Source organism: Alternaria burnsii (assembly GCF_013036055.1).
Source record: "Alternaria burnsii strain CBS107.38 chromosome Unknown 750, whole genome shotgun sequence".
In the NCBI taxonomy this organism is placed as follows: domain Eukaryota; kingdom Fungi; phylum Ascomycota; class Dothideomycetes; order Pleosporales; family Pleosporaceae; genus Alternaria; species Alternaria burnsii.
The window spans coordinates 1,164,757-1,178,588 of NW_024066108.1; the positions used below are offsets into that span (position 1 = coordinate 1,164,757).

At 51.9% G+C, this 13,832-nt stretch overlaps 5 protein-coding genes across 5 annotated transcripts; 3 read left to right on the forward strand and 2 right to left on the reverse strand.

Moving 5' to 3' along the window:
* Window positions 1-1,047: 1,047 nt before the first annotated feature.
* Window positions 1,048-2,236, reverse strand: GT037_001795 (pr-1-like protein; the record flags this gene model as incomplete). Its single annotated transcript, XM_038926842.1, has 4 exons — window positions 1,048-1,181; window positions 1,231-1,477; window positions 1,524-1,769; window positions 2,171-2,236. 4 exons carry the CDS (start codon window positions 2,234-2,236, stop codon window positions 1,048-1,050), a joined length of 693 nt encoding a protein of 230 aa, XP_038790134.1.
* Window positions 2,237-3,353: 1,117 nt separating this feature from the next.
* Window positions 3,354-5,013, reverse strand: GT037_001796 (cyclin-dependent protein kinase-like protein ssn3; the record flags this gene model as incomplete). The annotated part of the gene is made up of 3 exons (XM_038926843.1): window positions 3,354-4,431; window positions 4,477-4,663; window positions 4,911-5,013. The coding sequence occupies 3 exons, from the start codon at window positions 5,011-5,013 to the stop codon at window positions 3,354-3,356; spliced, it is 1,368 nt and encodes a 455-aa protein (XP_038790135.1).
* A 543-nt stretch (window positions 5,014-5,556) lies between these two features.
* On the forward strand, window positions 5,557-7,127 carry GT037_001797 (vacuolar protein sorting-associated protein 73; the record flags this gene model as incomplete). The annotated part of the gene is made up of 3 exons (XM_038926844.1): window positions 5,557-5,652; window positions 5,700-6,360; window positions 6,415-7,127. 3 exons carry the CDS (start codon window positions 5,557-5,559, stop codon window positions 7,125-7,127), a joined length of 1,470 nt encoding a protein of 489 aa, XP_038790136.1.
* Window positions 7,128-7,640: 513 nt separating this feature from the next.
* On the forward strand, window positions 7,641-11,747 carry GT037_001798 (uncharacterized protein; the record flags this gene model as incomplete). Its single annotated transcript, XM_038926845.1, has 8 exons — window positions 7,641-8,783; window positions 8,842-8,861; window positions 9,501-9,659; window positions 9,714-9,838; window positions 9,890-10,255; window positions 10,304-10,386; window positions 10,434-11,300; window positions 11,355-11,747. The coding sequence occupies 8 exons, from the start codon at window positions 7,641-7,643 to the stop codon at window positions 11,745-11,747; spliced, it is 3,156 nt and encodes a 1,051-aa protein (XP_038790137.1).
* A 744-nt stretch (window positions 11,748-12,491) lies between these two features.
* GT037_001799 (uncharacterized protein) lies at window positions 12,492-12,855 on the forward strand (the record flags this gene model as incomplete). The annotated part of the gene is made up of 2 exons (XM_038926846.1): window positions 12,492-12,761; window positions 12,820-12,855. The coding sequence occupies 2 exons, from the start codon at window positions 12,492-12,494 to the stop codon at window positions 12,853-12,855; spliced, it is 306 nt and encodes a 101-aa protein (XP_038790138.1).
* Between the last annotated feature and the right edge of the window lie 977 nt (window positions 12,856-13,832).

A 13,832-nucleotide genomic window follows, 5' to 3' on the forward strand; every position in this document is an offset into this window, starting at 1 on the left:
CCGATTGTTGCTTCGCGATCCGCGGAAATGCCCGGCCGCATGATCCGATCGCGAGGACCCGTGCAGTGCATGAGGCTGAACTGGTCCTCAACACCAAGCACTTAGCTTGTATAGCTGCGTGTCGATGTGTTCTCCAGAGAGTCATTCCAGTGTTTGCTTCTTCTTCTATGTTTAGTGATTCAATAAGTCCACAAGCACTCCACTTCACTCGGCCCTATTCTTTGCCAGGGTGTCCATTTTACTTGTCAGGGTTATGCGACGCTTGTGGAATGGTTTCGCAAAGATTCTTATCTCGCCTTTTGATGTATATTTACTATCTCTTGAGGTCATGAGATGCGTCCTGCAGATAGCATCTTTGATACCCCATTTACTTCCAGCCCTCATAGCACAGGCCCTCAGCGTTCCCTATATCTCTTTCTTTCCTCTCGTTCCTGTCCTCAAATTATTCACCTAGAAACACTCCTGTGCCGATGACCGTGTTCCATGGATATTTCTGAGGATCTGAAGGCATTGTAGCTTCTTTTTGAATCGTGGAATTACACAGTACATAATCTATTGCTTTGTCTGGAACCTTTTTCTATTATGCTGTATTCGATGAATACGATTGCTGTCCGTCGTTCCGTGCGGTGGATTTGTGGAAAATCTTCGGCCTAGATCGAGGACACTTCTCGTCATGACTCATGGAATAACGCTTGAATATTGAGAGCAAGAATCATGAAGAATTTGTCTATTCCCAGGACGTGACATGTCTAACAATGACCAGCAAGCTACGCCGGATTCATTATCTGACGTATTTCAATAGCTGGTAACAGTCGACCACTAGTAATAGTCATCACGTCTCACCACCACCAGTGTTGCCAGAACCAGTGATGTAGTAAGTCATGCCAGACAAGCGGCAACAAATCTCCAAGTAGACAAGGTATGTGTGAACAAAGATCCGTGAATAGGGTATAGCGCCAAACATCGTGATGAGAGAAAGGTTAGGCTGTCGTAAGTCTCGTTACGCAGGCGGTACGCAGAGTTGTGTGACAAGCAAGCGTAGGCATCTCAAACGCGAGCCCAGTTGAAATTGACGTCTTCACGCTTTGTGACCTCGGCAACGTCAGGGTCTTTGCACACAGGCGCCCAAACTTGAGCCTCAAACTGCCCAGCCGCAATATTATTGCCAAAGAACGAGTAGTCTGTGGTTGTCAGCATTGTTACACATACAATCCTGTGGTTTAAACTCACAGCAGTAGAAGCGTCCCGGCCAGTTGACGTCGCTGGGGCAGTGACCAAGGGCGCATCCGAGACGCGTGCTGTTACGCCAGACCATCTGACTGAAGTGGCCCCATGCAGGATCAAAGTGTGGGTTGTCGTAGGGGTACTTGGTCTCCTCCTCGTGCCAGCCGTGGGTAGCAGTGCGAGCGAACTCAACCCAAGCATCGTAACCTTCAGGGGGCGGGTTCACGGACGAGAGATTGCTGCCGGAGCGTTTCTACGAATATTAGCCATGCCCTGTCATTGCCATGCCCGCTGCTTACATGTTCGGGGTCCTTTGGGCACTCTGAGATATCAGCACGCGCGGCGTTGGCAAGCTCGGTATCCCAAACAAGGTCCTGTGCACAATGCAATCTGCGCCAGTACCAGTGAGCCCGCATGACGGCGCTAATGAAGTTCGGATCGTCCTGGTGAGGAGCGTCGTCGGCAACGAGATCACGGCGCTTGATCTCATTGGTGGGAGCGGCGACAGCTGTGGCTGCCATGAGAGCAAGGAGGGAAGCGAAAATCTTCATGGCTAAGTTTCGGCTGAGATATTGGATATCGGTTTGTAGGGTGTAGGGCCAAGGGCGAGATTCAATAGGTATGAGTTGTTCGGACAGCAGGTGCAGTCAATTCGTGACGCTGTGCACAGGTTTGGAGCAAATTAATGAGAGGCAATCTAAGGAGCGAAAGTATTTCAACGAGTGATGAAGCAGGAGTAGAACGGTGTCGGCTGGGCTTATATGGTCAAGGACGTGACTTGGGCCGATGATGGCGTGGTGTTGACAGTCCGCGCCTGCCTTCACGTACGAGCCCCGCAAACAAACGGTTACGGAGGGCGGGCCAATTACCAGGTAACTCAATGGAGCAAGAGCAGCCCGCACCGAATACCATCAAAGTGAATGATGAACAGAGGCGGCAGACCTACTCTAGCGACCGTTTGTGTAATGTCAGCCGGGGTAGACTGCAGGTAAGGCAGGTAGGACAGGCCCATTACGTTTCGTAGGCACCCAGTGGCGACACAGATCTGCTGCTCCATCAATTTCTTCACTGTTCTTGCCATTACCCATCTACGAACTTACTTGAAGGTATCACCGAAGACTGGCCACGAACCTGATGCGTGCGCACTGCTCACACACCACTATCTTTCTGTCGTCACCTCGTGGAGCCCGCTACGCTAGCTGTAATGCCATATGCCGTTAGAGCAACGCACAAAATAGACATGTGAAGGTTGAAGGAAGCACAAGCACGCAAAGTGGCGTTCGTGAAGAGTGCCTACAGTAAGGCCAAGTGCCTATGCACAGCGCAAGTCCGCATGCTCTCTGGATGGCACAATTCAATTGGTAGAGAAAGGACTGGGGAGACAAGCTTGTAGTATCAATGCCTAAGAGAACATCCCTTGCTCGACCACCATGACTTGGACGTGACCATTCCATCATCTTAGGCATTCAGCTCGATCCAGGTGGTGCTGGGGGCAATTTAGGGTCGGGAAACGTCGTACTTGTACTTAGTGGCTGCCTTTGACAGGCTGTCTTCCCCTCATTGTATATATCACGCCAATTGAGGCTGACCTAAAATCGTGGGTTCTATCGCTACCGCTGTAGCGCGATCCAGGTGCAAAGGCGCCACACACTTCTCTTATTCCACTGTTCTACTGCCAGCACGCTAAAAAGGGCGGGGTTGGAAGGCAGACAAGAAGGATTACTTGCTTCACACTTCATTTCCAGGGGCTCCAAAGCATGGTTCCAGCTAGACAGACGCAACAGAATGATTTGCACCTCCCACTCGAACACACTGCCCCTGCGTTGTCCTCGGAAACGGCCTCCCCTCATTCGGTCGATTAGAGCCAGCATGTTGCCAGATTGCCGTCGTGTCCGTGCTACGTCAGGACTAAGGTCAATAGGGTTCCAGGACGCTTGTGTAAGATGAGGACTCGCACAAAGCCGTTTCCACTGCCAATGCCACTACTCATGGGTCCAGCCATGTAGCACCATGCCGAGAACCGGGGATAGATTTGCCGCAACGACTGTGGCAGTACGTACAAACCGGAAACTGCATCGCATCGTCCGTACACATTATCGAGCAGCACGAAATCACCGCGTCGAGCATCTTCATCCTTCCTTGAGACGTTTCGCAGGACGTCCAATGATCGAATCGTCTGGAAGTCCGCTCCTCTTGGTACCTGGTAAGCTACCCGTGCGAATATCGTTGTCCTCCTGGCTGACCCTTCTGACGGGATACTTGATTTTTGAATCCTCGAAACAGCTGTCGGCCGGCTTGCCATGAATGGTAAAGTAAGGATGTAACAACGCTTTCTCCGCTGTGAGTCGTTTCTGGGGGTCGTACTCGAGGAGCTGTTTGAGCAAAGAGAGTCCTTCGGGTCCAGGTGTATCTGGCCCGGAGCCTATTGGGTACTGGTTATTGTTGAGCGTCTGGTGATACCATCGTTCCAGACCATCGCCACCCTGGGGTCGGGAAAATCGTGCAGCGTTGCCTGAGGCGAGAGACGACAGCTGAGGATATTCGGGCATAGCCGTCAGTAGAGGCCATCGGTCTTTGCTGGGCATGCCCATGATCTCGACTATCTTCTGCATCTGATTGCGCTGGAATGGGACAGTTTTCTTGCTGTCCATCTTTGCTTCCTCTCCCTTGAAGATAGGTCGTAATGATAACAGTTCGGCGAAGATACATCCCACAGCCCAGAGATCAACTGCAGGAGTGTAGTGACGACTACCAAGAAGAAGCTCAGGTGCGCGATACCATATCGTCACGACGACCTTATCGCCTGAGAAGAGAGATTGCAGCGGCTTGTAAAACAGGCGGGCAAGACCCAAGTCGCCTATCTTGACTTTGCCAGCACTAGTGACCATGATGTTGGCTGGCTTGAGATCCCGGTGCATGACCCAGTTGCGGTGCAGATAGACCAACCCCTGCAAGAGCTGGTAGAGAATAGACTTGATGGTTGGCGCAGGTATGGCCTGTCGCTGGGGCTGGTTATGGTGGTGGATGATCTGTAGCAAGTCGTGCTCGGCATACTCAAAGACTATGTAGATACACTTGTCCTCCAAGATGATCTCTACAGTGTGCACGACATTGGGATGTGCGAGCTCAGTGCATAGTGCCATCTCTCGTATAGCGGATTGCGAGATGCCTGAGTATTGAAGTTCGCCTTCTTTGTCCGGCTTGAATCTGGGCATGTTAGCATGCATTGTGGCAATACTTGTTCCGACTTACTTCTTGATGGCAAACTCGCCAGTGCGGCCATTCTTGCCTTCGGCTTTGTAGACTCGCCCATAGGTACCGCTGCTGATGAAGCCTACAATCTTGTAGCGCTCCGTGACTCGCTTCTTGTTGTTGTATCCAGTAAACATGGCATGAACGGGATCTGCCGAGTCTTCAGGAACAGGTTTAGTATTCGCTTCTATACGCTAAAGTGATGGAACAGTCGGAAGTGCAAAGGGTCCAGCAACGTCAACAAGGGGTGATGCGGACACGAGCGGCAATTGCTGACAGCAGGAACAACAATCACGCAGGCTACGACGTTTGGCCAAGGGGCGCCAGATCAGGGAAGTGAAGCGACGATGGCTTGAGTGGAGGCTGGGGGAAAAAGAAAGGCCAGCATAGAGGAAACGATGACTGATGGACACGGAAAGAAAGCAGAGGCGTACCGTCGGAAGCTGTCGCCAGGCTGTTCTTGCGCGATGGGGCCTGGGTGGATGCCGCAGCAGAAGCCGACGAGGCCGGCGGGGAGGAGTTGTCGAGCTGGCTCATGCTTTCGCCATGTTCTGCCTCAGCCTCTCGCGTAGCTGATGTCTCCACGCCGGACGCGGCAGATGGCCACGACCACGACGCGCCAGCGGAATTTCTCCGGTGAGCCCTTGCAGGTGTGGGACGCGATCCGCAATGGCAAGCTTCGATGCCGAAAGACGCGCAGAATGATGTGTACAGAATCTGGCTCGGAGTCTAGAGGTTCACGGGTGGAAGACGAGAGGTCCAAGCATGTATCATAGAGCGACGACCCAGCATGGCTCCCCGCAGAGCCTCAGCCTTGGAGCCAACCACTTGATTCCGCCTGTCCCTTGTCCAAGCTTGCACTAGCAATGTGACGACCGTGAAACCCAAAGCTCTGCGACAAAGCCTCGTGTTCAGGGCCTAGACGGAACAGCTTATCGCTCTTGTCTGAGCTGCCCACATAGGTAGGTGCGGTGCATCATCGTCATTCCGATGTCACGTTCTACGAGGCGGCTGACACGTCCTCCAAGCTCCAGCGACACTCCAAACTACCTCCCACCTCTACCACCGTAGAATCCCACCATGGACCCGCGTTCGTGGTTCAGCAGCCTGACGGGCTACTTCGTCTACATCCTGTCCGTTGCGACTCTCGGCCCGCTTCTCTTCGGCTTTCACTTGGTGGGACCCAGCGTCATCTATTACCGGCGCATAGCTAACACGCCCAGTCTGAGCTGAACGCACCCGAAGATGTCATCCGCTGTAAACGAAAGTCGATAAAGTCTACCGTTGCTGGCCCCAGCCTCCCGCAATGCATCGAAATGAGCCCAACCGAATGGGGTGTTGTGGGGTCGCTGTACACATTGGGAGGTCTGATGGGAGCGCTCTCGGCAGGGCCGCTGGCAGGCAAATACGGGCGCCTCAGGGCCATGCAGATATCCACCGTCTTCTTCGCTGTGGGCCCCATCTTCGAGGCGCTAAGCCCAAACATTGGTGTCATGGCATTTGGAAGACTGCTGTCAGGAGTGGGTGCAGGCGCGTCTGTTGTCATTGTGCCACTGTACATCTCTGAGATCTCGCCGCCGGGCGAGAAGGGCTTCTTTGGTGCTTTCACACAGATTGGGTGCAACGTGGGCATCCTGATCACGCAGTTGTTGGGATACTTCTTGAGCCACGACTCCTACTGGAGGCTCATCTTGGCCATTGGAGGTGTCATCGGGGCTGTACAAGGCGTGGGACTGCTGTTGTCGGTCGAGAGCCCAAAGTATATTGCAGAGCAGGGTAATGTCTCGCTCGCGAAGAAGACGCTGCGCAAGATCAGAGGAGAACATGCAGACATTGAAGATGAAATGAACGACTGGGGTGTCTCGGGCTCAGGCAATGTCAGTGGTAAGTTGATCAAGTCAATTGCTGGGTTTACATCATATGCTAACAACTACCCAGAGGAGGAACAGACCCTGTTGAGCAACGAAGATGGGTCAGCTGATGCGAGGCCAAAAGAGTCAGGCAAAGAGCAGACGCTCAGCATTGCGCAAGTCTTCCGCCATCCTGACTACCAAAAGGCTGCCATCGCTGTCGTCATGGTTATGCTGGCCCAGCAGTTCAGCGGCATTAACAGCATTGTCATGTACGGTGTTTCGCTTCTGGCAGGTCTGCTCGAGTCCAATTCCGCACTGCTCAATCTTGCCGTCTCAGCGCTCAACATCATCGTTACAGCCAGCTGTGCGCCCCTCGCAGACAAGCTGGGCCGCAAGGTCTGCCTGCTTAGCTCCCTTGCCATCATGGGCACGAGCTCACTCCTGCTCGCCATCGGCATCATCAAGTCGATCTCTGTCCTCTCCGCCATCGCTGTCCTGCTATTTGTATCTGGCTTCGCTGTTGGTCTTGGCCCAGTGCCCTTCATCCTGGCGAGCGAGCTGGTAGGCCCGGATGCTGTTGACGCAACACAGAGTATTGCGCTCGGAGCCAACTGGATTGCTACATTCATTGTCGCACAGTTCTTTCCGTTGGCGAGCGCCAAGTTGCACGGTCATGTCTACTTCATCTTTGCTGCACTATCGGCCTTCTTCTTTGCCTTCATTACCTGGTATGTGCCTGAGACCAAGGGCAAGAAGAATGCGGATGAGGTCTGGGGCAGAGAGCGTCGAGTGGATTGATTGATTGATATGACATGTTGGAGAATAGTGGTAGTGCGGCACGTGCTCGTAATATGTAGTTGGTGTCATGGAGGCGTTGGATGACGCCATGTTCATGGTGTAAATCTACGACCGAGTCCAAGATAATGCAGGGACTTGTCCGAAGACCGACCATAATTCGGTGCGTCTTTGTGCGGGAGTCGTGCATGGCGGCTGAAGAGTCCGGCCACAATGGATGCAATTTCACAGAAGCCATGTCGGAGATTTTCTTTCCGATTCCTAATCGCTGACAGAGGCGCTGCCCTGGTGCTTAGTGATTTTGCGCAACCGCGGCTACATGTCGGCGGGTCCGAATTAACGACATCCGAGCAGCAGCGGCTTCGGATATGTCATGAGTGACTCGACCCCACAGTAGACTCTAGAGTAACATCACTCCCGCCTGCACGCCTTCAATCTCACTTGGTATGCGACTGCCTTACTAGAATTTCTACCCTCCGTTTTCGCTTGCTGCCCCGTACAATCTACCACTCCATCATGACAGCTTTCCCACCACATTTCTCTCCACACCTTTCGAGCGCCGGGCGAGAGGGATTCGACTTCCAGACGTCACAGCTAAAGCCAGAGACACCGGAGCGTGTCGCGAACGACGATGATGCCCACCACAACCCGCCGCCCTCAATAATATCGCCTGCCTTTACGCCCCCAGCGACACCGGGGGGCGCGACACCCTCGCAACCCCGACCGCCCCGCTCCATACCAGTCGATACCTCAGTGCGCACCGACACGCCGCGACCGGATCTACTGCCGCAGCTGCCCAAAGTGGAGTGCGAAGTACGCGCGCGGATACCCACAACTACCGGGCACGAGATGTGGTTGCACGTGTACAGGAACAGCGTTGACACCAAGGAGCATCTTGCAATTGTTTTTGGAAACCAAATACGCTCTAGATCACTAGATGCAGAGCGGCCTGGCGAGACGGAATTGGACCGTATGACAAGAGGCGCATATGTAGGACGCTTGTACCCAGGGCGAATCAGCTCGCGAGTTGAGCAGCTCAAGAGGGCGGAAGGCGTCCCTACAAAGCGCAAGCCAGAGTCTGACTCGGATCATGCCAACAAGAGCAATGGGCTGTTGTCGCCAGCGTCCGCATCATCCTCAGAGAATGGAGACGTCCTGCCAACCTCCTCACTAGAATTACCTCTCGTCCGTATACACTCCGAATGCTATACTGGTGAGACTGTATGGTCTGCGCGCTGCGACTGCGGCGAGCAACTGGACGAAGCCGCGCGGCTGATGGCCGATCCCACTCTCTCACCTTCCGGCGGCGCTATTATCTACCTTCGCCAAGAGGGCCGCGGAATTGGTCTAGGCGAGAAGCTCAAGGCATACAACCTGCAAGATCTAGGCAACGATACATACGAAGCAAATATTATGTTAAGGCATCCCGCAGACGCGCGCAGCTACGGTCTAGCTACGGCTATGCTGATGGACTTGGGCTTAGATGGAGACAAAGGCATAAGACTTTTGACCAACAACCCAGATAAAGTCCATGCGGTCGAGGGCCCGAATAGAGAAGTCGTAGTAAGAGAGCGCGTAGCTATGGTTCCGCTCGCCTGGAAAACAGGCGGCATGAAGGGAATCAAGAGCGAAGAAGTAGAGAAGTATCTTAGTACCAAGGTAAGCTCACGTCATTTCGTAACATATGCAATCGCGACAAATGCTGACATTGAGACAGATCGAAAAGTTCAAGCATATGTTAGATCAAAAATAATGGCATTTAGGCGATTTACATTATATTCTTCATTTTCCGGAATGTCCGATTGTGTGATCTGCTAGAATGAGATCAACGGCGCTGACGTGGGGCTCATAGCACCGCCGCTCGGCCGCTTTGAAACCACTAAAATAATCACAGCTTGCCTGATCTCACCGCACAGCCCTTACGACCTGCGCTGCATCTTCTAAGGCGTAGCATCCTTCGCTTATCTTCGATTTCCTTTAATTTGTTTTATAGCGGGTCTACCTGATGGTCGCTCCCAAGACCATCAACTCAACACCATGACGAGTCCACAACCAAGCCCGCGAAATGAACAGCCCGAGAACCCCTTTCTAAGACCGTCTCAAGATGGACGGAGCATGACAAGCTTTACTGCTGAATCCAAAAGTAAGTCCAACACCCAACCGTACTTGGTTGAGATGCTTAATTTGGTTAGATAGTTCGAGGAGCATGTTACCACTTTTATACACGCAGGGCCTACTCGAGCCACGACGAAATGGATATTCAGTCAGTCTTTTGATGACGTCGTTGTATTCAACTCTATGTTCAGCCCTGTTTTTCATCGTCGCCTTAGTCCAACCTAAATACGGTCATGTCGTATCGGCGCGCGGGCGCTTTAGCCCTTCCTCGGCGGCGCTATTGACGGCCTTCATCGCCAAGACCGTCGAGTTGTCGTTTGTAATGGTCTTCTTGGCGTTCATAGGGCAGGTCCTGTCGAGAAGAGCTATTCAGCAAAAGGGCCTTAATTTGGCCAGCGTGGAGATGCGGTCTTGGATTCTGTAAGTCGACAACGGCTCGGGTGTCGCGCTCATGTTGGCTAACCGTATTCAAAGCCAGCCAGGGAGACTATTTAGTGAATGGCATAGCGTTAGGATTGCTGGCTTCAGCTTCCTGGGAGTACTCTCTCTGATCACTGCCGTGCTTTCCTTACTATATACCACGGCAGCTGGTGCACTTGGTATGTCGGCCACCTGGGAGTTATCAGTATAAGCCGCTAATATACCCACAGTGCAACCACAACTACGCCTTCCACCATGGGAAAAGCAGATGATGGTTGGTCAGGTAGATGGTGACTTCTCCAGTACCTTAAAGGCCGATAAGACTTGCCTGACCGCCTGGCCTGACGTGGGCGATGATCAATGGGGCGGTAGCACGTGTCTTGCCATGAAATGGTCATCGCTCTGTGGTCGAAACTTTGTCAAATACATGTCAGCCTGGGACGACTCAGCGGCGGCCTCGAACCCTCCCTGGATGTCTGAGGACCTTCTGCAACGCAAGCGGATTAGCGCGTCGCTAGATAATAACGTTACTGTTACTACTGCATGGCTGGACCATCATGACGTCGCTACTGAATCCGAGAAGGCGGGGAGAATAAGTACATAGCCATTCCTCCTCTCACCTTGACGTTGCTAATCAGTTGCAGTCAACAATATCACTATAGCTGTGCCTCATCGAGGCATCCCAGCTGCAGCTCGCAACACCCAGAATGATTTGTTACAACCGGAAGTAGGTAAATCCTGCGTTCCAGATCATCACCCTGCTGACAATCCTAGGATCTCCACGATGGCGGCTCATACTCCGTTCACGCATCAGTCGCAAGCTTTGCGATCAATGCCTTATGTGTCAATGCGAAAGAGGAAGAGCTGGCTCCAATTATATACAAGAACTGGCCCAATGCGATCCCTATGGAAGAAGGCTCCAAGTCGGTGAACTGGTGGCCTATCTTGGGATTTCCAGAGGGAACTAACACAAACAACAAAACGGTGCTTGATGACATTTTTGGTTGGAAAGACGAGACGGAAGATCATTCTCGGGCAAGACCAATATTTCTCAAATATCCCAAGGCAGGAAACACAATCGCGAACCACACCCAAGTTCCATACGAAGAGGGTGACAGACCAGAGGTTTACCTTCTCGGCAAAGCCCCCGACAATACCACCGAGGACTACTTTCTCTGCTCCATGAAAGCCGGCATCACGACTTCCTGCACTACACGCTACAACGCCTCCTCCGGCGGTCAAAGCCTCGAAGCTGTCTGTGACGGCCCAAACGGAAACATCAGCGAAAACGCCTCTATCCAGCCTCTCCGTTCCAACGGCGATAAAGCTGCTCTAGTCGGCTGGCGCGAACTAGGCTTCAACCTCCTCAACTCTCTGAGTCTGAACAATGGCGTCTTTGACGGTGATGCGTCAACAGCACGTATATTCACGCAACTACAGCTTACCGAACCCAAACTGAACAAGACGCTGCCGAGTCCCGCGGAGGCGCTACTTAGTATGACGACGTGTACGGTTTTGGATCTGACGCAAGATTTCCCTTTCACTACAGATGGAAAGTTCGATCAGCCGCAAATGCAAAACTTCAATGCTTCTGTAAGAGTAGCACAGTACATGTCCGGTGGTGAAAAGGACTATCAGAAGGTACGTTCCCCTCCACCCATAATTTTGAACACCTATGCTAACACCACTACCCAGGCTCTGTTGGTAGTCCTCGCTCTAACTCTCCTCATCAATATCTTCATCTTTATCTACTTTTCAGTCCTCTTGCGCATCCGCCTCATCACAGACCTCTGCGAACCCCTCGTCTTGTTCATCCTAGGCTACCATTCTCCACCCCAGGACGGTCTTTTCAGAGGATTGCCGCAGGAAGGGCCGCAGAAGAGGGATATGCGGGTTGACTGGATTGTCAAGAGGAAGGGGGAGCAATTGGTTGTTGTGGGAATGGAAGAGAGGGATGGTGAGCTGGGGGCGGAGAGGAGGGGGGAGGGAGGCGTTGGTGGGTGGTTTAGGATGAAGAGGAGAGGGGGTAGGGCGAAACAGGATGGGAATGAAAGTGATGACGGTTCACCGGATGGCAATAGGGCTTGAAGTTAGGTATACGCTGTTTTGCGGTTTGTCCTTCCTTGGAGTGGTTGTAGATGATGAATGAAACCTTTTAATACTAGCTGCCAGCGACGAACAAATAAGCCTACGCTTCATGTCCGAGAATTACCATCATAGCTGTCGCTTTAGTCGTCGCGGGTTGTCACCTGCAGAATTTCCAAGGTTGCACAGCCTCCACGTCTGGCAGGTGTGGCTTGTGCTCAGCCACCCACGTCAATGTCACCATCGAGCTGAACATTAGACGATCAGCTTTTCGCACACCTGTCAGTTGTTTAACCTTCCGACTCGAGTCGTTTCGCCTTCAGTGGCTTTGAAATTACCTTGCGTTGCGCATCCATATTCGACCAATCTTACGACGCTTCTTCCAACTCATCTCGTCCGACGAAGCGACAATTTAAACAGCGCCTGTTGGGAACTATAATCAACGAATCAACCGTCTGGAACAATTTATTGGTCGACCCTGCTTTCGACACATCGAAATTCACCGAAATACGTTTGGCAAAGCCTCCTACTACACAACATATACAACGAAGCCACATCAGACAGAGTATCAGTTGTGATACCATTAATCTCCATGCATTGGGCGCCTTATAACTGATGAGCTGCACACCTCTCATTATCGGTTGTAACCCAATTCCATCATAAGCAATCCAAACAATACCGCATTCTACTTAAGCCCTGCAAGGGCTGATCTTTTTCTCTCGTCCTCGAACCAAACCCTGTTTCACCATGCCAGTCATCTTCGATAAAATGAAGCTGGTGCCACCCGAGCAAGCGCTACCCGATTTCTCACAGATCAGCGGTTTTTATGGCCCTGGTGCTTGGGCTGCGTGGGTCATCACAATGGTAGCATCGTGGATACCCGTTGTCCAAGGCGATTACACACACAACCTCCACTTCATCGGGTATGCAATTTACACGAACTGGGCTGCGATCGATCTCATGAGCCAATTCAATCGCGTCCTAGGAGACAATGACGATCTTTCAGTAGTAGAACAGGTACGATTGGAGAATATCGTCGCTTCAGTCGCGGTACTGAATGTGGGAATATTCCAAGCATTCGGGCAGTTGTTGGTCTATTTCTGGATTGTAAGGCATGATAGTAGCCTCGGAAAGCATCCTAGCGCACTACGACGCCTGTGTTTGGGTTTTGGAGCAGTACTTCCCTTTTGTATGATATGCTTTAGCGCATTGGGTACTGCTAGGCATGGTATGTATGTGTTTGATTCTGGCATTGATAGAGTGGTTGTTCCTTATGCTATCATGTTGGGTGGCTGTGTGGTTTCCACTGTATGCGAAATTTTGTGGCCTCGTTTCGTTATCTATCGCAGTTTCGGGCTGGGATTGGTTGTTTTCATACTGATATGTGTTGCTATGGCGACGCTGATGATGGAGCATACACGTCGGAGTGGAATTACTCTCACAAGCAGAAGGTACGTGGTATACACACGTTTGATTGACGGAATAGAGTATGAAAGAGCTATTTTTACAGGCACGCCGCCCGCTGGGCGATGCTACTTTGTTCCATGCGCACCACAAGGGATAGGAGAATGGGATCAGGCTTTTTCCTTGCTTGTCGCGCTTTTTCTCTTCATCTACGAATTTGGGTCTGGAATGATCCACGCCGTGAAGAAGGGTATCCAGGCAGTATACAGAATGTGGCTGCCCGCAGCGTGGTAGTTTGAGTATATACAAGTACGATCTACTGTTATCGCCCTGGGTTGCATGATCAGATCTCTCAGTAAAGGTCAATCGAAAATCGTGAAAGGCATGCAGCAGCATGAAATCGAGAACCACTGAGCTTAGAACCTTACGTACATTTCTGATTCGGTGTACGAACTCAGGATTGGGTGAGTTCGCAGCTTGAAAGGTAGGACACAAGCCTGTTCTGTAGCAAGCCTCATTGTAGACAAGGAGAGAGCCTTCACCTTATCCCGCGACGTAGATGAAGATGTGATCGAGAACGATACTACGTCCCCCTTAGCTAGGGCTGCAAGAGACGAGGTGTAGCAGTTGAATCAGGGCTCCAATCTGTTGAATGCCGACAGAGTTCGGTTTACATAGGTTTTG